General features: G+C 37.0%; 1 protein-coding gene across 1 annotated transcript; it reads right to left on the bottom strand.

Annotated features, from left to right (window-relative positions):
- Window positions 1-2712: 2712 nt before the first annotated feature.
- KNG1 (kininogen 1) lies at window positions 2713-19321 on the bottom strand. Its single transcript, XM_010285428.1, is given in 11 exon segments — window positions 2713-3229; window positions 3231-3418; window positions 4578-4667; window positions 5660-5767; window positions 7184-7347; window positions 8449-8530; window positions 10739-10846; window positions 12547-12719; window positions 15198-15282; window positions 16257-16367; window positions 19068-19321. Coding segments are annotated over 11 exon segments (1821 nt in total). The 5' UTR covers window positions 19263-19321.
- Window positions 19322-21162: the final 1841 nt, after the last annotated feature.

A 21162-nucleotide genomic window follows, 5' to 3' on the forward strand; every position in this document is an offset into this window, starting at 1 on the left:
TATCTTTTCATTCAGATGAAGGAGATCGGTGATAGGAAGAAAATCGTATTTTTCTCACCATTGCATCTTTATTTCTTTTACTGTAATTTTGCATGAGTTGCTTAAATTGCTACAGTAATTGAAAGAAACACTGTTTGGAACTTATACTCCTTTTAATAATACAGCATACACAAAGAATACCCAGTTATTTCCAAAATCATACCAGTTAATATTCAGAAAAAAGAAAAGCAGCAAACAACTAAAGATAACTCTCAAGGCTTACTTTTGCCTAGCTTTGTAATGTTAGTGCTTGTCATGTGCTAGAAAGAAAAGATAGACTTTGCATTTTATCCTGCAAGGAAAGGCATGAACGAAAAAAATGCAGGATTTGATTAGTGATAGATCCAGGAGTTATTATTTTTATATCTTTCCTTAAAATGGGGTTCCAGCAAAGTTGTATGACTTCTTAAAGATTGGTAACTTTGCTTTCAGAAAGAAAGGAAGTAGAGCACTTCTGATTATATATTACCAGTCATGAGAGATAATTATCTGTCTATCTATCTAGTATATGCTTATATGGCAGCCAATTACACTGTGTTAACAAAAAAACCCCAAAACCAAACGTTTGGATGAACATAACCAGGCTGAATTTATACTCATAAGCACATCTTCTAGTTTTGGACTTCGTGACTTTTTAAATATAATTTTAATGCAGCTTTTAATGCAGTTAGAAAAAATGACAAAAAAAAGACATTGCACGTGCAAAATCATAGTGACTCCCCCTCAACATGGATTATCAGCAGGGATGAGTTCTTTTGATCACAGTGCAGTCATCTGCCATGTGAGCTGGGTAAGCAACAGAATGCAGAAGGCTGTTTACATCTGTAGGAACCAGGTGCTGGAGAGGAGAAGTGTGCCTGTGCTGCCAGGGAATGTTTAGATTCAGGAAGAATGAATTCAGTTCTGTGATGTCTAGGGAACTTCCTTGTCATGATTGGAGAGACCCCGACTGCACAGGGTTTTTATTTTTGCTCTTACCTCTCCTTTCCAGTTCCTGTCCTTTCTTGCTCCTTGGCCATGCTACTTACACCATGTCACTTCTCCATCCCATTCACTCCATTTACATTTTTGCCACTAAGTTGCTGTTTTCTTTTGTTCTTTTCACCTCGTCCATATCTTTCCACCCGGCCTCTGTCCTTTCCACTTCTGTGTCTTCTGACCTTTCCTTGTAGCTATCTTCTCTTTCAAGATCCTCCTGGACCTTTTGTGCCAAGACCTCCTGATCCTGTTGATCCACATTCAAGGCCAGGTTGGATAGGGCTCTGAGCAACCTGATCTAGTTAAAGATGTCCCTGCTCACTGTAGGGTGATTGGACTAGATGACCTTAAAAGATCCCTTCCAACCCAAAGATTCTATGATTCTATGATCTATTTCACATTCTCTAAGTAGTCATCATCTATCTTGTTCTTCCTCACCTGTGAGGCGATGGCAATAGAAGCATAGTACACAAAAGAAGGACGCATTCCCAGCTGTTGAGTGTGTAGTCTTGATGCCACAGCAATCCCAGCTTCTGGGATGAACAATTTCAGAGAATATCCTTTCTGTCTCTGCAGCTGTGTTGGAGGACTTATACTGTGGTTTCAACAGTGTGGTCTTTTACAACAAAATCAGTGAAATGTTACCATTTGTAGCACCTTACCCGTTCAGTAACTTTTTATTGGACCGAGTAGTGGTTCAAACTGGTGAACTGATGTGGCATAAAAGTATTTATTTATTGCTGGGTGTTTTTTCAGCTGAATAAGTTCTTTGATCTGTACAGAGGGAAAATGTATTTTAATTTGCCAGAAATATTTGGTGCTTTTTAGCAAATGTATCCCACCAGAAACTCAACCTTTGGTAGATACCCAGAATAGAAAATTCAGTCTAGTCTCTAAATTATGCAAAACCTTGTAAAGGAAGAAGCCTGGCAAATTTTAGGTAACTCTAGTGTTTGCAATTTTGTCGTCTGATCTGTAATATTTGTGCACCTCTGCCACATGAAAATCTGTCAATCATAGCCTCTACTGTGTAGTTAACATAATACACACAGGGAATAATAAAGCTGCTTTATTTAGGATTCTCTCCGCTGTCCCTGTTATCTCATTCAACAGAACAACCTCCTAGTGATACACTGGTGGTAATATTAATTTGTTTAAATAAATTGACATGTAAAACAGGTTCCTTAAATTTATTTTGTTCTTTAAAAAGATTCACTCCAGTAAATTAGAGAAATATTATTTTAGATATCTAAGAAAGGCATCCTTGTTCTATATTGGCTTGCTTTTTTCTTACCCATATTAGATTGAGATTCTTCATGTAATCTTCAAAATTCTTTGTGCTATTGTTTTAAACATCATATGATGAGATGTGATGCAGTGATTCACTTTGTGCTTATAGCAACTTGAGGCAGATGAGATACAATTTTAACTTCTGCAGCAGAAGACTATTGACTTGTCTGGTCCCTTTACTAGACTGGTTCTGAATCATTGGTTCCATTGGCCAATTTACATCTTTGCAAATATATGCAAATACTGAGTATTGCCGTATGGTCTCAGGTCCCCAGAAGTGCTGGGGACCTACTTGAGTATCTTAGCTAACAGAATAGGACCTTTTGCCTCTTCACATTTTATACATTTCAAAAAGGCAATATTTTTCTATGTAAAATTTTTGAAAAGGATCCTACAATGTTTGAATTACAGTAAAGCATCTAAGAGATCAAAGTCTTTGTTTTGGGGAGGTGTTGAGTTTTCTGTGTCTGGATTAACGTTTTCTTTTACAGAAGTCAACAGATCCTCATTTTTGAATTCTCTGGGAAGGCTAGGAGGAACTGGAAGGTCCATAAGTTGTTTCCATGGTTTTCCAGGACATCTGGGGAGAGATGATTCTGGGCGATCTGGCAACCCATTAAATAAAGAAATATCAGGAAGAATTAGTGGTTCTGCAGATGTACTAGTTTTCTTTCTTGCAACCCCTGGATTAACTAGCTCTGATGCTGTTTCAGCACTGGCTGATGGGATGGTTTTGTTTTGATTAAAACCCCTTTCATCAGACTCATCAGAAGGTTTGGGGTTTGGATATTTACGTTTACCATTTTTACTGTGTTTTTTATGCCCATGCCCATAGCCAGTTCTGTGCCCACAACCAATTTCATGCCTATGCCTTTTGTCAGACTCATGATCCTTTATATAACCATGCCTGTGTTTACGCCCACATTAGCCTGTGTTTATGCTCAGGTTCACCTTTGCCTTCTGGTTCCTGTCCACCGTCTTTTCTCATTTCTTTGCCAGGTGTTTGCCTTTCTTCTTCATTTTTATCAGAGCATAAAATTTCACTTGGCTGGCTTAGCATAGCAAAGCTTCGGAAAGGTGTGAATCCGGGAGGCCTTCTTAGAAGTACAGTCTAAAAAACATTACAATCATAACCATATTGTTACATGAACAAGAACAATCACTTCAGATTTAGGAAATTCAGAAGTTGGCTCATGGCAGTACATGAGCCATTTAGCAAAAATATGTTATCAGATTTTTAAAGTAAACTAAATAATTAACTTTTCTATCTGTGATAAGCATGGAAACATAAACATCCTCCCAAATAACTCCAGAGTATTTTAGCAGTTATATGTTAAAAGAACAATCTATGTATCACTGAAATTCTGCCAGTTTAACACAGGAATGATACTGTAGAGAGGAAATCATGTATTGCGGGTTTTAATTTATGAACAATAGAGTTGATTTCCAGGACTAATGTCCCTGTGCTTGTTAGCGTATAACACTCCAATGTATAAAAACAATTTACGCTAAAGGCTAACACACCTGAGTAGTCTCAATACCAGAATATACAAAAGATCTGGGTGGTTTTGTTATATGAAAAGTAACTATTAATTTTTTTGTTTCTGGATTTGACACATGCTTTTCATAAGACTGCTTAGAAATAACACACAGAGGTTAAAGCTGATAATATGAAACATTCAGTTGTTATTGAGTAATCTTTATTTCCCCATCACTGTTCAACTGGAAGGCAAAGACTGAATGCATGGTCTACCATCACCATCCAACATGGATTTCACTTCTGTCCACCAAAGTGCCTGATCATTATCTTGCTGCAAATCAGAGTTGTTTGGTATGGAGATAAATTTGAAAGTTGATGTGAATACAATATGTCGTGAAAACAAAGAGGAGCAGCATTTATTCATTGATACATAATGAATTAATAGGTAGTTATCAAGGTGCTGAGCACAGTGAAGTTATTGATTATGAATGCAAGTTAATCAATCTCACTTTATTCAGCGTATCTTCTCTTCTTCATTGGGGAGCATGTGAGTCCCTGCATTTATTAAAAAACCTTCAATCATCAGAACTAAGTTCTGATAAAAAGAGATTTATATTCTATTCTGAAATTTTCAACCTGACCCATTGGCATTACTGAGATTGTTAAAATAACTATGTGTTCCTTTATTTTTGGCACTAGATATTGGATAATTTGGAATGGATATAGGATTTGATGGCTGCTTTTGTACTGTGCTCTACTTATGATGATGGGTAATGAAGAGGAATCATACCATTGAGCGTTCTTTAGAGCAGTTAACCTGAGGAAAGATTTTATTCTCCCATGGGATCACGTGAACATGTGCTTCACATGGCAGCGGTGCCTATTGACAAAACAAAAATCAACACATTAAGGCAACAAAACATCTGACACAAAAGAAGAGAGTTGTGCATGAAAAAAATTATTATTTGTTTAATAATACTTTTAAATACAAATATAAATGGAACTTTACTCAAATATTTATTAAACCCACCTTAGTGATGGAGACCTCTGTATTGGGACACATCACTGCTTAGCTTTTTGAGGTTATATGCCAATGTGAACACTTTAACTCAACTTTGGATTGGACATTGGATCTTTAAATTTTTCTTTTTCATTTCCAGCACTTTTGGAGCACTGACTATTTAATTTATTATTTTTATTATTATTTAATTTTCATGATATTCCTAAAAAATATTGTTTGTTCATGGTATTTCTTCTACTCAAAATTGGGAAACTGAGATAGAGGAAGGCATTTTTATTTCTATTCAGTGCCTGCTGCACTAACAGACTTCAAAATTTCACAGGTAAGCACTGTGAAAATGGTGGGAAAAGAGAGGGGAAATAAAGCCTCACTCCCAACCATCTTAATTGTCAATGGTTTCTGGCTCTATCAACGTTACTTCCTGGTGCCTGGAACACATTCTCCCAGTACCAGCAGCATGCACTCCAGAAACATCATTCCTTTGCACACCAGTAACACTCCAATCTCATGTTTTCCTTAGCTGCAAGTCCACAGAGTCAGGAGTATTGCAGCTATTTCATTTAGAAGCAGCCTCCTCCCCCCCTTTCTTTGCTTCAAGAAGAAAGTTCCTTTTGCTTTGCAGTGAGCACTGATCCTGCAGCTGGAGTGACTCAGTTTAAGCTTAGTGTTTTACTGCCATTGTCACTGTCTTGGGTTACAAACCGTGAAAGGTGTCCTTCTTGTTGAAATAAAAGTTTACTGAAAGAGGTAACAGAACTCAGGATGTGATTTCACTTAAGTGTTTACATTTTCTGGTGCAAATGAATTTGTCCATTAGGAACTTTACAGTTGGCAACACCACCATTACTTACACTGTCTGATGTGGCTTCACAGTCTTCATTAAGTTTTTCGAACTCTTTCTTTGAGCAGTTTGTTTTCCGGACTGCAAATATTAAATGGTAGTTTTGTCCTGCAACCACCTGAAAAATTAGCAAGAATGCTTTCTGTGGTAAAGGCATTTTATTGAAAAGGGTTTTTCTACAAATTTATACTACTTATATTCTACAAGTCCTGACCACTGGGACAACATATGTTAAGAACAATATTAAAATATCTGGCAGCATACCTATCTACTTCTAATCAACTTACTTATTGAGTCCAGTTCCCATTCTCAAAATTTCCAGCATTGAAATTGAAGGAAACAGAAAGGTCAGAATTATATCAGACCCACAGTTTTGGTTTTGTTTTATTGGATGCCTGTAGTAATTTCATTAATAACAAATGAAATCATCAGGAGATACCACTATAGAGAGCCAAATATGATGTAAGAAAAGTGGAATGTGAGTAAAATGAAGTGCATGATGAACAGGCTTAGTTGAAAATTATCATATTTGCCAAATGCATTAAGGGGAGAAACTGCATGGGTTCAAGAATGTGCCTGATATGAGTTCTCTTAGTATTTTTTACAGAGCCAGGACAATATACCTTTCTTCAGAGACAGCAGGCGAAACATGAAATTCTGTCTCTTTTAAGTCTATTTTAAAAATGTATGCATGCTAATATCAATCATGATATGAAAAGTTTGAAAAGAAGAAAAAAGTTTGAAAAGAAGAAAAAGCACAGATATTAGTAAGATAACGTGAACTATTCAGAAAAACTCTGGTGTGCTTTTAGTGCCTTCTCCAGTGGTTGAAGGAGAAGTTGCTGACAAAGTATTTTCTGAACTACTCCACTGTCTTATTTTCAATTCTGTCCTAAACCTCCGCTTTGATATACTGGGACAGTAAACAAGGCAAATGTAAATGCTGATCAGTATTATTGTCCTGATTCCTTCTTGTTCTTTATTCAGTTGTATTCATCTGTATACCTTAAGTTATGCACAGATGTTCTCTTGTGAATCTAGCTGCAGTATTATTAGCAGTGGAATCAATATATAAATTAACAGATTTCTAAGGCAAATTGGGAAGCCCCATTTCTTGGACCTTACAGCTACAGTAGAGTGGACAGTGCTCAAAATAACATACAGAGTATTGGTGTGGTGGATCAAGTAGGTAGTTTCTACTTTTCTGCTTTAAAAGTCTAAGGTATGTTACAATTGCTGGTAGAAAGCGGGGTGGATATACAGAAATCAGATACACTAAGTCAACCTTTTCCCTATGGTTTTAAAATCACGTTTTAAGAAAAATTAAAAGATCAAGAGATTTTTAAATAACTTCTGAATGGAAGATTCTGGATGAATAAAACTTTGCAAGAAAAACTGCATGGATATTTCAGTTACCACATGTATCAACACTTAGAGAAAAACATTATTTCAAATCTAAATAGAAACTTTAGCTAACATTCAGCTAACAATAATGCTGCTATGTCTGTTTCTCATGTCTGTGGTATATCCCAACCTGAACTGTCGCTTCTTCTATTTCTCCTTTATAGTAGAAATCATCATCGCTCTCCAAATTATACTTCTCCATAGAAACCTTCAGTAGTTCCTTCAGTTCTGGACTGTCTTTTGGGATAGTCTTCGGACAATTAGTGCGAGTGGCAGGAACTACTGTGTCTTCAACTGAAAGAAACCAACATATTTCAGATCTAAAGAACAAACTATTCATTGTAGATAAAGGATGGGAAAAAAGAGTTAGTTATAAACCCCTGCCTTCTGGAATGCTTCATATTTGGGTCTGTCAAGTGAAACCAAATCTTCTTTGAGATTTATATGATTGGCGTTATGTCTTGGTTATCTAAAAAGAGCACTGCATCAGCACCAAGTGTCGCATTGGACACAACAACAGTTTTCTCATAGAAACAAGAATTGTGTATACCAATTTTGGGCAGCTAGCAAACAAAGAGAGGGAACATCTACACATATGGAAAGATCTGATTCAGGTGAAAAAAGAGGTGTATGTTATTGGCAGTGACTTCATTTCTTGAAGAAAAACAAGCCTGAATGCGTGAGAATACAGCACTTACTACATGGGGTAGTACTGTACTCCCTGTTCCAAAGCTCTGAAGCTGTGATAATCTGAGTCCAAAGAGATGGCTGGAGGAAAAAGTAACAATAAGATTTTAGAGTCTGACTGTAATGAACCTATAAATTCTAAGCAATTTATTTAGTGTGTGAAAAAAATGAGCCTCTAAAAGTATTGAATGTAAGTATAGCCATGCAATATGAAATAAGCAATGATAGTATCAATAGGTAAATTATCAATTTTGGACAAAACCTTAAAGTCCTCAACTCCTTTGCCTTCCGAAAGAATGTACTGGAGCTCTCTGGGAAGTCAAAAGTTACTTATTTAAACAACATGATATTAACTTGCTTGTCATTGTGGTGGAAAAAGAATTAATTTTTGTAGCACAGTTAAGCTCTCTGAGTTTGTATCTGTTAATCTCCAAATGAGAGTCAGCAACCAGCTCCATGTCGTAAAAATAGGGCAGTATACAAATGATAAAATGTAACATTCAGCTGCATATGAAATACTTGTAGGAAGTGAAAAAAATCCATGGTAATATTTCATTAAGAGGCAGTGCTTTTTTGGTCTCAGAAGAATTATTTTCTCTTGTTCTTATCTGTTTTAAATCTCTTGCATTTTTATTTTTTCCTTTTTTTACAATTGTAAAAACATTGCAAACTACAGATCTTTTAAAATTGATAGTGCCTATGACATACCTGGAAGCTTGCATTGGCTTGCAATATCTACGATTTGTGCATGAAGATTTTCATATGCTTTGGTATCACATTTACCTACACGCTGGAGTAAAAAAAAAAAACCACAAAACAGCTCCTTGTTATTTAGAAATACTGAACACACTCACATCCTAATACCTTCCTGCTAGCAGAGTAAGTCAAGCATGCTACTAACAATTCCTTCCTTCCTTCCTCCCTCCCTCCCTTCCTTTCTTCCTCTCTCTTAGAGGTCTTCTCCAACCTTAATGATTCTATGAGCAAGAAGCCTGACAGACAGTCAGCAGAGCCAGTAAATGAACAAGGTTCAAAAGGACCACTCAGAGGAAATAAAACCATAAAAAAGAAGCTAAATGAACTGTTTGTATATGTTCATTACAGGAGGAAATGAGGAGGTTTACAAGCCAGAATCCTATTTTATGGAAAACTCACTGGAATTTCTGTCTCAAACTGTAAAGACCAAAAAAAAAGATTACACAATTAACAAATCAAACATTACTGAGTTTCTTGTATTTATTCAGGTAATCTAAAGGAACCAAGGTAGATGATTTGCTTAAAATTGCCTTGATATCTTAGGGCTGGAAGAAAGCAGATGTTGATCCTGTTCTTTCTAAAAAAAGGTTATAGACCCATAAAACTGATGTCTGTACCATTCTAGTGATTAGAAACGGTAATAAGGAAAGAACTAGGGGGCATGAATACATCAAGGAGAGGCCAGGGTTTTTGTTGTAAACAGAAGTCGTATTTTGCAGATTTGTCAAAGTTCTTCAAAAGTGGCAACAAAAGTGGGTAAAGAGACCTGTTGACAAAGTATATGTAGATTTTCAAAAAGGTTTCAGTGAAGTCCCTTGTCAAAGACTCTAAAGGAAACTAATCAACTGTAGAATAAGAAGGAAGACCGTTACAATCTGGGATCAAGATCTTAGGGCTATGACAGATAACTGAAAATGTCATCCATAAAAAAATCTGCTTACTAGTCCTTTAGGAAAAAAGTCAAGGCTTATTATCCAGGTTAAAGAAAATGACATTATGCCCCTCTATAGCTCTGTAGTTCACATGCATGTTGAATACATGGTGCAATTCTGGTCCTCCCATTTCAAAATTAATAATACTGAGCTGAATAAAGGTATGAAAAAATTTCCATGGAATTTGGTCATTCCAAGGTATGGAATATTCTTGGAATATCATATTCTAATAATATCTGTCAACAATCTATTGTCAAGGTTGCTTAACAGTTCAGGGGATAAGTGCTAAATATCCAATCCCACAAATCCTGCATGATCAAAGCAGTATGTGAATGAGGTAGCACCCCTGCATTATGTGAGGTGTACAGAAGTCATTACCTCTAGGTGACAGGTTGGGAAACTCAGACTCAAGCAGATTAAGTAACTTGCTTAAGGTTTAAGAGCAAGCGTTGGTAGTGGAGAGATTTGCTTCAGCTAGTCTGATTCTCACTCTCCTGTCATTTACCACAGTATTGTCATTCTTTCCCCTTTTTATAAATGCTTCTGAAACATTTTTGAGAAATCCAAGGAGTAATTTTCCAACAGGAGAGGCTCTTGAATGTAACACTCAACAGGATACTTCCACAACAGCTGAAACAGATGTGAGTCAGGACTCCTGTGGTTTCTCCCCTCCCATTTACCACCACTCTTCATTATGACTCTGCATGCCTGCCCTCTACCTAATGCAGAAGCTTTTGTCTGACCCCATGGTGAGCTGGTTCAGGGAGGATGATTGAGAGAGCAACCCTCTATTTTTGGTACCGTTAATTCTGTTCCAGGTGAGAGAAGGAGAGGAAGTACCTGGTTTTGCAGTATTGTTTAGCTAGAGTATGTATGTTTGTTAATAAAATTCTTGTGAAGCTCTCTTATTTGCACTGTGGTAGAGGTTAAGTAATAAATCAGCTACTTACTTTTCTTAGAAAATATGTCTTAAACTGCAAAAACAGTGCTAATTTTAAATATTGCTTGTTGGGTTGTACCCAAGTAACTCCTTGAATATCTGGATAGGAACTTCTCAAGGGATTTATTATTTGGGTGAGACTATTTAGATTCTATAGAGTAATCTGTAAACACATCAGTGGTCACTTTAGTCACTAATTCCGGAGAAGACATGAATGTTCTAATTGCATAAATAGACAGTTATCTACAAGGCTGGATTTAAACTTCATTCACAAAGTGAAGCAAGACTATAAATATTTTTTGAGGCAGATCTCAATGATTATTTGTTAATATGATATTTTCTTCATAAACAGATTTTGAAGATTACTTACACCTCTAGAAGTGGTTTTGCACTCTGGAGTTAAATCTTGAAATTGGTCTTTGGAGCAATTAGTCTCCTCGATTTCATATTTAATTATGTAATTCCATCCAGCTACCACCTGGAACAGATATTTAGGAGATACAGTATGTAAACCAATACAAACTTGGAAGTTAAGCTCTTAAATGTGATTAGCAAAGAAAGCAAAACTACTCTTCCATCCATCAAATCACTTTGCAGTCATTGAGCCATGGAGTATTCATGGACTCCAAAAACATCTTGTCCTTGTGATACAGAAAGTAAACTAAGTCATATTAGAAGTGCACTTTGTATTTGGATTCCACTTCTGGCAAGCCTGCAGCCTCATAATACTTGGTTTCCTGCACTTTCCTCCAAAGTATTTGTTACTTGTTACTCCCAGTGACAGGAAGCTGGTCTGGATAGATCACTACACTACTACAGCTTGGCAAATCCTAAGTTCCTGAGCATGGGACATAGTAAAACAGTATCTGAATAATGTAACTTTATACTGCTGGCATAATTTGTTACTGAGTGTCATGCGTTTATCATCTACCTATAGTTGTGTCTGCCCTGGGCTTTACTTTTGCCCACCCGCTGTTTTGTTCAGATCTGTGACCCTTTTTTTCATTTTCTCTCCAGGAAGCCGTTCAGTTTTCCTCACTGTGGCTACTGCTTCTCACCCATGAAATCTCTCCATGTCACAGTGTTGAGTCACATAGCATTGGATTAAAAAGGGGAAATAAGAATCAAATATAGAAACCTCCCATCACAGATCAATTAAAGTGGAGGGCTCAGACTAGTCTCTGTTGGCCAGAACTGACATGATGGTTCTCTTTCCAGCTGCTGGATTACAGTCTGTAGGTGATATTTTGTCATGTGGCTTAAGTGTTGTGCAAGCTTGTCTTTCCACTAAGAGGATCATTGCCATCAGTAAATAGAAAGAGGACAGTCTGAATGAAATCATGGGTCAAATTGACATGAGACCAGAAGATGCTTTTTGGCTAAGTAAATACATACACATTCAAAGAAAAGGGTCTGTATTTGGTGTTGGATTATATACTAGTAAGAAATAAGAAACTTTACTTTCTAGCAATGTCACACCAGTACATAGGAGAGCTTTTCACAGGGAAATAATTGTTGCATGGATTACCAGATGACATGGAATTTCTGCAACCTGAGCAGTCATTTCTTGCAAAGCAGATATTCCTGTGTGCAGAAATCTTTCAGCAAGTGGCATGCTGGCTTTTTGTTTTTCTTACCCATTTTTCCTGTATGTCGTTTACCCATCCTATAGCGTATAGCAGCTGTTGACATATGGGTCCTATTGCATTGCAAAAACATAGATGCCTGCTGCTGTTTGAGAAGCTGTAGAGCATATGAGACATCTGTGCAGGCTGGCAGTTTTGGCACAAAACCTAGGAGAGATCTGCTCCTGCTGGAGCAGCAGGGAGAGGCCAAGTTGCATACCCGAAAGCATCTGAGATGACACAAGATGCCTGTGTCAGCACTGAATGCAAATAAACTGGTGCTAAACACTGGTTAGATGCAACTGCAGATAAAGAAAAAATATGTTTACTAACAGTTTGTAGAGTTGACAGCTCTGAAAATCCAGTAGGTAACCATTTATGATTCCTTATAAATGAAGATAATTATTTACAGGGTCTACACTGTATATGCATTTCATATGGTTTTGTTATGAAATATAAGCCACCTTAAAATCAGAAACGTGTCCATAAAACAACTGAGGTAACTGGTTTTGGGTTTTTTTTTGTAAAATTTAGAGAAAGATCATAAACAAACCTGTCTTTTGGCTTCTTTTATTTCCACAAGCTTAAAAAGGGCGGGTTCAGCACTGTGCCTGTTAAACTTTTGAATGGCTTGTTTCAGAATTTCTGACACTCCTGAACTGTCACTTGATATAGGATGAAAGCATCCAAGACATGTAGCCTCAGTAACTGTTATCTTTGGCATAGCTGGAAAAGAAACAAACCAAAAAATATTAAGACTTCATGTAAAACATCCTTACGTTTAATTTTTCCTATCTGTGAATGAAAGAAAAGGTTCAATGAGCAAGAACCTTTCCTGCTTTTAACTGGAGTGATTAGCAAAACCCATATTTCAGTTTCAGGGCCTGCAAAGACATTCCTTGTATTTAGAAACATCCTTTGGTTTGTGGTAGCAGGGGCCATCCATGACATTAGGATCCAGGCATGGTTTCAGCAGCAAACTTCATTCAGAGTAACTGAGTGAGTTCAGGAGTCATTGAATCTCTGAAAAACCTTGCATGTAGTTTTGACACTGTTAAGGAAAGGTCATCCCTTATGCAGTCAGGGAAGAACCAGTGGAGGCTACAACTAAGGACATGTTCTTCAGATTCTTCAAAGCTCACCCACTGTGTGCAGCTGCTTACTGTCCTCACCACGTTTCAGGATAGGGACTTAGGCAGGAGTGTTTTGGCTCACCCATGTGACCTGCTCTGACTCTGAGCTCCTTAGGGACTGTAGTTGAACTATTCTGCTGCTGTGTTGTTTGAACTCCCCCAGCTAGTCATTGTGGCTGCCAGTGACCACTTGGTGTTACCTTCAGGCTTAGCCAACTGGACTGGCTGTGGATAGGCAAGTTTGACAGGGATGCTCAAACTTCTGTTTCCTACTACTAATCCTATTAACTCTCTTTCCTTTCTCATAATCATGGATTGAATTTTCATAAATTAATTTCATAGTTCAGTACATAAATTAATTTCATGATTCAGTGAGCTTGAGAGTGAAAGTGAGACAATATGTGGTCTCTGTAGAATTGAAGTAAAATTTATGTGCCTGATCCTCAGCTGACATAAACTGGCTTTAATGGAGTTATGCCAGCTTGTACCAGCCAGGAAATTAGCCCAGGGTCAGTACAATCAAACTGTTCCACCAAGAAGGCTGAACAGTATGGTACCTAACATGGTAGGGAAATCCCTCACCAGTTGAGGTTTATTGTTTCACTCTTTCTGTTTGAATCCTTTGGATATGATTTGGCTCTTCTATACATTTGAGATATCTCAGTGTAAGCAATACTATTTACTCTTTTAGCTCTCCAAGGGGTACTTGAACAAAGTCTGTCCCTTCTTATTTCTAGCATCACTTATTTTGAGTCAAGTAATGACAAATGTATACATGTTACAGAAAAATGTGACCATGTTTTCAGGGAGTAATCACAAAGGAGATAATAAAACAGCAGCACATACAGTTCTAAACTGACTGTGGTCTCAGCATTTTCATAACTGCTGAAGAAATGTGTATCCTTTTTTCAGAGTTGCTATAACTTGGTAAGAAGAGATGAGCTTCTTAGGCTGTATATATGATTCATTTGATTTATGTATGTTTTTTTAACTTTCTAAGCAAAGATTCAAATGCAAATTTCCCATGCATTCTCTGTGGGATTCACACACCTTCTACTGGCAACTAGATGTCACCATTGCCCTACAAATGCGTCTAAACCAAGCCGCATTTATTAAATAGCAGAACATGGAGTTTGTGTGTACTGCAGTTCCTAGAAGGACACTGGCTGTTGGTATAGCCATTTAAGCCTTAAGCAAGATAACTAATAACAAAAAACAAAGGTAAGCTGCAAAACATCTCAGAAATCATGGTAAATATTTCTGTGGTTAATATGCACTTAGCTCCCTGCTACCAGTTAGATGGATATTCTAAAACTGGCTTGGCTATGTCTTACATGATCACTAGGCATAGGCACAGGCACATAGAGATCTCAGTTGCAAAGCTTTAAAAAAATGTGATCTCATAAAGGAAATTACTATGTGATCATAATAGTCATACAGGAATGTCTTATAGGCAAGAAATGTAATACTGCTTCTTATTAAGGTCTAAAAGATAGCACAGTCTCTCTTACATAATTACATCACTGTTAGATTTTTATTTTGTAAATTAATTTTTTTGTTCTTTGGTTGGGGAAAATATTTTTTTTTGTAAAGTTTAACAGAAATAATTTAAGTCATTTTTAGTTTGGAGAAAATTAAGGTACAATTTTGTCATCTGAAGTTTTTTTCTAATAATGTCTGGCACAATTTTATACTTGAATAAGTAAGGACAGAAAATTAAAGTGTGACAAGTTGTATCTAGTCTCTAAGTTATTGATATGCTTTTGGTCTTAAATAGACTCATTTTAACTCGGTGCAATTCCAGTATTTGAAGGAACTTACTACACACCCATATGCTGGTTTTCATGACCCTAGAAACTGCCAGTGTTTCACTGACTTAGCCTGTATGTGTATAACAGTGAAGTGAAATTTTATCTTTAACATGTAGTTGCTTATGGAAGATTATATATAAATGTCTGAATAGAATGATAAGGAGCTTCTACCTTTAAAATTACCTGAAAGTCTCAGTATTATTTTTCCCATTCTTATTTGTCAACGTACTTGTTGAATGCTGCCCCAGAGAGTTACGTACCTGGAAAAATTTTGCAATCTTGTGAAACATTACTTGTTTTTTCAGTGTTATACATGTGAACTCGAGCTGTGCATTCTCCTGTTTTCTGCAAAAACATATGACAACATTTGCCTTAGACTTGCTGAAGAAAAATACTATAAAAGTGCTATATATTCCTCTAGCTATTCAACAAAGTTGAAAGTTGCAAATTGAATTTGGGGAACGAGTTCATACGTACATTTATGTCTAATCTGCTGTTTTGTTACTGGAAAAGGAATGGTTTCGTTGATTGTGAGGAGAGTAGGGGATGAACTAAGCAGATAATTTGAAAGATTGCTTTGTATCATGATTGATGTGTATTAACCAGCTAAAGAATTTACAGTCAGAATAATGGAAATGAACACATCCTCATAAATAAAGTCTGTATAAGCTGTGTATTTACCTAATTTCCTCTCTGCTAGTACAAGATATGCAGCAACGACTGTGGCATTTCACATTGATTCAAATTACGTTATCACCGTCATCCCTTTCTTTGCATCGTGTACTGTGTGAAATACCAGTGACTTCCACTGGAAATGTGCAGTGTTCCTGCATGCTATGTATGCCCTCAATTGTATCTCCTCTAGGTGCTCTCTAGTAGCATGAGCCAGACATGCTTTGCACTGCTAAAAGCGCTCTGGTAAATTTTCTGCCATAGCGGCTTCCATGTCAGTATTTTTTTGGTGCAGATCTGAGTCAGTTTGGTTGTGCAAGTTTCCATCATACATAATTAATAGAAAGTTTTACAGCCCTCACACTCTCACAGTGCTTATATCTTATGTTGAATTTCTTGTGAACTTTCCTATTGAAGCATTGAAATGTTCCCTTCTGCACGTATTCAAAATTATAATGGCAAACTCATGATTATAGTAGTTAACTTTAGAGTTGTAAATATTATTGTACTTTAGTCATATAAGCTCTCAAAAGCAACACAGCTAAAAACATTAAATTCTCTACTGTATTTTTCCCCAGGTGACTGCAGTTCTGGTCATTATGCTGATGTTTCTGTACAGAGAACTTTTAAAGAGGACAGATACTTACAGCCTCTGAAGGTACTTTATAATCACAGTCTTGCCAGAGTTTGTTTTCCTCAATGGCACAAGTGGTTTCTTGTATTCGATATTTCACATAGAATTGTGTGTCAGGACTTGCCTGGATAAAAACAATATGCATGTCATTGTTTGCATAGTAATAAATCAAGTGAAAAGATAAGAGCTTCAAAAGGTAAATACTATCCATTTGTTGCCTTATATTTTATACTATGGTTTCAGATTAGCTGCTGGTCTCCATGCAAGGTCTCCCAAATCTTGGCAGTTGAATAATTAACTTATCTAATTATATTACTGAGCCCTTACCTACAATTATAGTATGTTGATACAATAGATATGGTATGCTCATCTACCTTCATTTTAACTTGTAGTACCGAGGGTTTTAAAACCAGAAAGAAGTGGTTAGGTTTTATACTCATATTCAAATGTACTCCAAATAAGCAAATTTGGGTTATTGCTTGGATAGTTAGCATAATTACCAACTCAGACTGTGCTCCTGTCTGACTCCCTCACTCTCACTCTTGGCCTCCTCCCAGATCTGTCTACTTTCCTTCTGTACAACTCTACGGGCAGCCCAGAAACAGCAGCCAGCAACCCTCAGGCAGCCTGGCAGTGCCCAAACTGCCTTTACTGTATGGTAACAGGGTACTTAAGCTGCCCTGCCTACTTGAGGGAAAGGGGCGAGGAGGGCATATGCTCTGGAGACAGCTTTTGGCAGTACCTGCAATTTTCCTGTAGGCATTAAAGGCTGAGCTGCTCATGAGGGTAGCCTCAGGAATCCCAGAATATGAAATACAGACAAGTATTAAGCAAAGTTTGGCCTGACCACTGGGAATGTTTTTGATGTTGGTAAATCAGTAGTGGGCATTTTCTTCTTGCCATAAATTGAGTAGTGAGCCTGTGCCTACAGGTAACATTGACACACTACAAAGTTTGTGGTTCATCCTTTAGAGGAGATATAAAGCCGGTAGTTACTAATCACTTACAGCCACTAAAAGTGCTCTGCCAATGTGCCTTTTCAAATACAAACACAGGCAGTTGCTGTACTTTAACACTGGTTATCCTCAAATGATACTGCTGGTAGAATTAAATGATAATTCTTGCCTTAGTGGTACCAAGAAAGTGAGACTGAGCTGATGTGGGTGGAATATACTGGATTTACACTGGTGTAGACACAGAATTATATTCCGTGTTCTCTTAATTCCTGTTGTGTATTGCTACAGCTACAAAAAGGTGTAGAGGTACCTGATACAATGGTTGCAGGTTGTAAAGCAGGATGAAAGGGTCTCTAAAAATATAATGGACTTCATCCTCAGCAGGTCCAAGTTGACATTTGTGGAGCTGCATCAGATTATACTATCTGGGATGTGGACTTAAAAAGAATGAAATTCTATTCTCTGTTACAGTGCTCTAAATCTGCAATAAATCAGCTCAGTGAGTAAATGAAATATGCAAGAAAAGACATTGTTTCTGTATGTTATTTGTTATTGGTTTATTTCATTATTATTATGAACAGCTATGCCTTTAACTGGGGCAGGTTCAGTCTTTCACCAGTCAGCTTTTATATTTTATTGCCTTATCAATAATGAATATACATGAATATGTAATAACCAGCTATTTAATTAATGCATTCAGCATTGTGAGACTAGCAATGAGTAAAATCTATACTCTTCTTGGAAAAAGAGTATCGAATATGAGGAAATCTCTATTGCAGATTCCTTTTATTTTTCACTTAACATCATAGTCAGATCAATGATTCAAAGTAATAATTGATTTCCACCTCAGATCTTTTAAGAAAAGGAAAGATGAATAATAATTGCAATAAATACGTATTCTTAAAAATAGACCATTGTTTAAGATAATATACTGAAACTAGTATCTGTCCAGTTTGAAAACAGGAAAACCAGAGCATAGGTGCCAGGACATGTGGGTAGTTTACTGTAAGGCATTTAGCAATTCATGTCCCCTTTCTGAGGTCAGTTTCTATCTGGGTGGAAGTGTCTTGTGATTTTGGAGTGCAAAATATTCTCTCTGACACTGCATTTCTTGTGTTTTACATCTGAAAATCCAATCCAGTAGAAAAAAATGCTAATGGTGTTTTCAAGTAAAATAATGCTTGTCATTATTATGGTAATATCATCTTTGTATGCCTCTCAGAGGTAAACACCCTTCTGTTAGATTAATGTTATACAGAAGGACTCCAGGCAAAGGATCATGTTTCATTCTTTTTTTCTACTGTAATTTTAACTGACACTCTATTTGACTAAAATACCACCTAGTGCTTTTAGATAGATCTGTGACTCAGGACTAGTGTCAATCAAATAATAGTCACAAACAATTTATTCAGAGCGTTGCCAAATTTTATCAGGTCATTCTTTTTTGTGTGTGATACCAGCTCTTCCCAAGTCAAGATAATATTTAGGGTTTTAAGTAAGTATGCTTTTGCCATTGATCTGAAAACCTTACTGATGATGGAAAGGGGTAGAATTCCCCAGAGAGAAAGGAGAAAACAGAATGGACTAGTAAGACAAATTGTATTAGTGATAGAAGTTTTCTATTCTTTAGTCCCTGCATTAATAAGCAATTCACCAGCACACATAGTTCTGTTGATAAGAACATAATATACAACCATGCTTGTCATGTTAATGAGTATCTTACTGTGCAAGTCATTTTCTTGATTTTTTAAAACATTTTTGGAAGACACTTTGCTGTCATGCTTGCTCTCTTATGAATGAGATGGATATAATCTGATTCAGAGTGTATAAACAATTCCAACTTTTTTTTTCTTTCAAAGTCTACTTACAGTTTTCTTGGCTTCCATCACCATGTATAGAGCAAATTGATTACCAGTTCCTCTGTCTCCATTGTATTTCTTCAGTGCTGTGTCAACAGCTTTAAAGACATCAGGGTCATCACAGTCCGAAAACTCAAATGGAAGAGGGGTAGCTCTGCTAGAGAAAAAGCTACAGCAGAGTGCTAGTACAATGAAAAGTTTCATGACTGGACAAAAAAGGCCCCCTGAATTAGAAGTCTCTTTAAAAATCCAATGGAAAGGGAATGCCTGACAGGGTTTATGGTCACCTCTTCTGTTTTTCAGGAGCAATAGCTGAGTAAACAGAATGAGTGGGTTGCTGGGGTTGGTTGATTCTCATCATACCCTGTTTATACTGCAAATAAACTTCTGAGTTTATCTAAATAAACTTTGCGTGGTCACCAGAATGACACTAAGGTTATCCACCTGCCATCAAGATAACAAGCTAAATGGCTGCAGCTGGGGACAGGTTTAAGACTAAGCAGGGTGGCCCCTGAACAAAAGAGAAGGCAAAATATTTGTAGCTTTCTGGCTTCTCGTCTTAACATCTACACTGCTACTAAGAATGAATTTTAGAAGGCTTAAATAAAACACACAAGAAGGTCACAGTGGCAATGAAGTTCTGGTTCTGGACAACAGCCCTATAAATTTTACAGATCTGTTTAGTGCTCAGACTTTAAAAGTTCTGAGAAGTCAGAACATGTTTGAAAAAAGTCTTGACAGATGCATATCATTGAATGTCACATAACTATTCAATAACACTTGATAAACCTTGTCCTTTATACTACTGTTGGAAGGGTCCATCTTTGCTGCCATGTGGAGACTGCCTTTGGACCATGGATTAGTCAGTCTCCATAATGTTTTGTTATCATTACAGATAAGGAAAGTGATGCCCAAGAACAAGGGATTAAGTAATGCTGCCTGTGTCTGGCAGAACCAGAATTAGAGCTGGCTGGGAACATCTGGTGCTTGTTTCCAGTGTTGAGCACCAAAGAGCTTTGCTTTGAATTTGTGAACACCTTGGCATTGCCTCAGGTCCAGTGTTCCGGCTGTGTCTTGCTACAAGTTTTGATTAACGAAAGTGCACTTTAGAGACCTTGTGGATAAACTGTGCCAGAAATAAGGTTGTTCCTACATGATAATGCTCTTTTAAAAATTAGGCAACCTTCACTCAGTTACACAAAATACTGTCCCCATTTTGTTTCTTTTTCTTCAATGTAGCCCTCACGCTGTATTTTACTTTATGCCATTAAAAAGCTACTCTGAGGACAAAATTACTAGTTTTTTGAGATTAATCCCATGTTCTTGCTTATGAGGTAACTGTTCTAAACTAAGTCACTGGGGTCCCAGGTCTGTCTGAATGGACTTTACTTTGATGGGGGCTAGAGTACAAAGAGACACCAGTATTCTTTCTTCCTGCTCCTCCCAACTCAGTTTCCAGTGAGGAAGGTTCAGTGGTAAAGAAAACATTTACATTAAAGAGTTATTACATGCATCTGCTTTTCTCTTCCCCTGAGAGCAATTATGAACTACTTGAAAAGGGCTGTCCTTGAATGCAGTATTTCTGGTGTATCACCACCAGCAACTGTAGCAATGGAAGTACCTGTGGAGGCCACCCTGCAGTATTACACTACAAGTCATTAACTATTCTCAGACCTTTTCTAGATAATGCTGGTAACCCAACCACCATTAGACAACTTATGCTAGAGTATGCCTCATGGATTTTTACTGTGCAGCTAAACATCCATAGTAACAAAAAAGACAAAACTTTGGCAATGTTGTGAAGAAAAAAAATGCTTACATATGTTTATTTTCTTTGAATCTTTATAAAGCATGAATGTAGTGCCATGGATCATTTTTTATGGAAGGTGGTCAAATTTCCTCTAGGTCAGATTTCCTCAGAGAAGTGCATTATAATTATGAGAAAATGAAAGATTTTAGATGATAGGTTTCACTATTAGGGAATTTTCCCTTTTCTTAGAACTAAAGGAACATTGTTTGCTGGAGAGATTTGTACCCATTCACATTATCTGAGTGGCCCAAAATTTTGAGCCTTTCAGTTATAGTGGAGTCTGAGATAGCTGGG

The sequence above is a fragment of the Phaethon lepturus genome, unplaced genomic scaffold (genome assembly GCF_000687285.1).
Source record: "Phaethon lepturus isolate BGI_N335 unplaced genomic scaffold, ASM68728v1 scaffold15004, whole genome shotgun sequence".
Taxonomy (NCBI): domain Eukaryota; kingdom Metazoa; phylum Chordata; class Aves; order Phaethontiformes; family Phaethontidae; genus Phaethon; species Phaethon lepturus.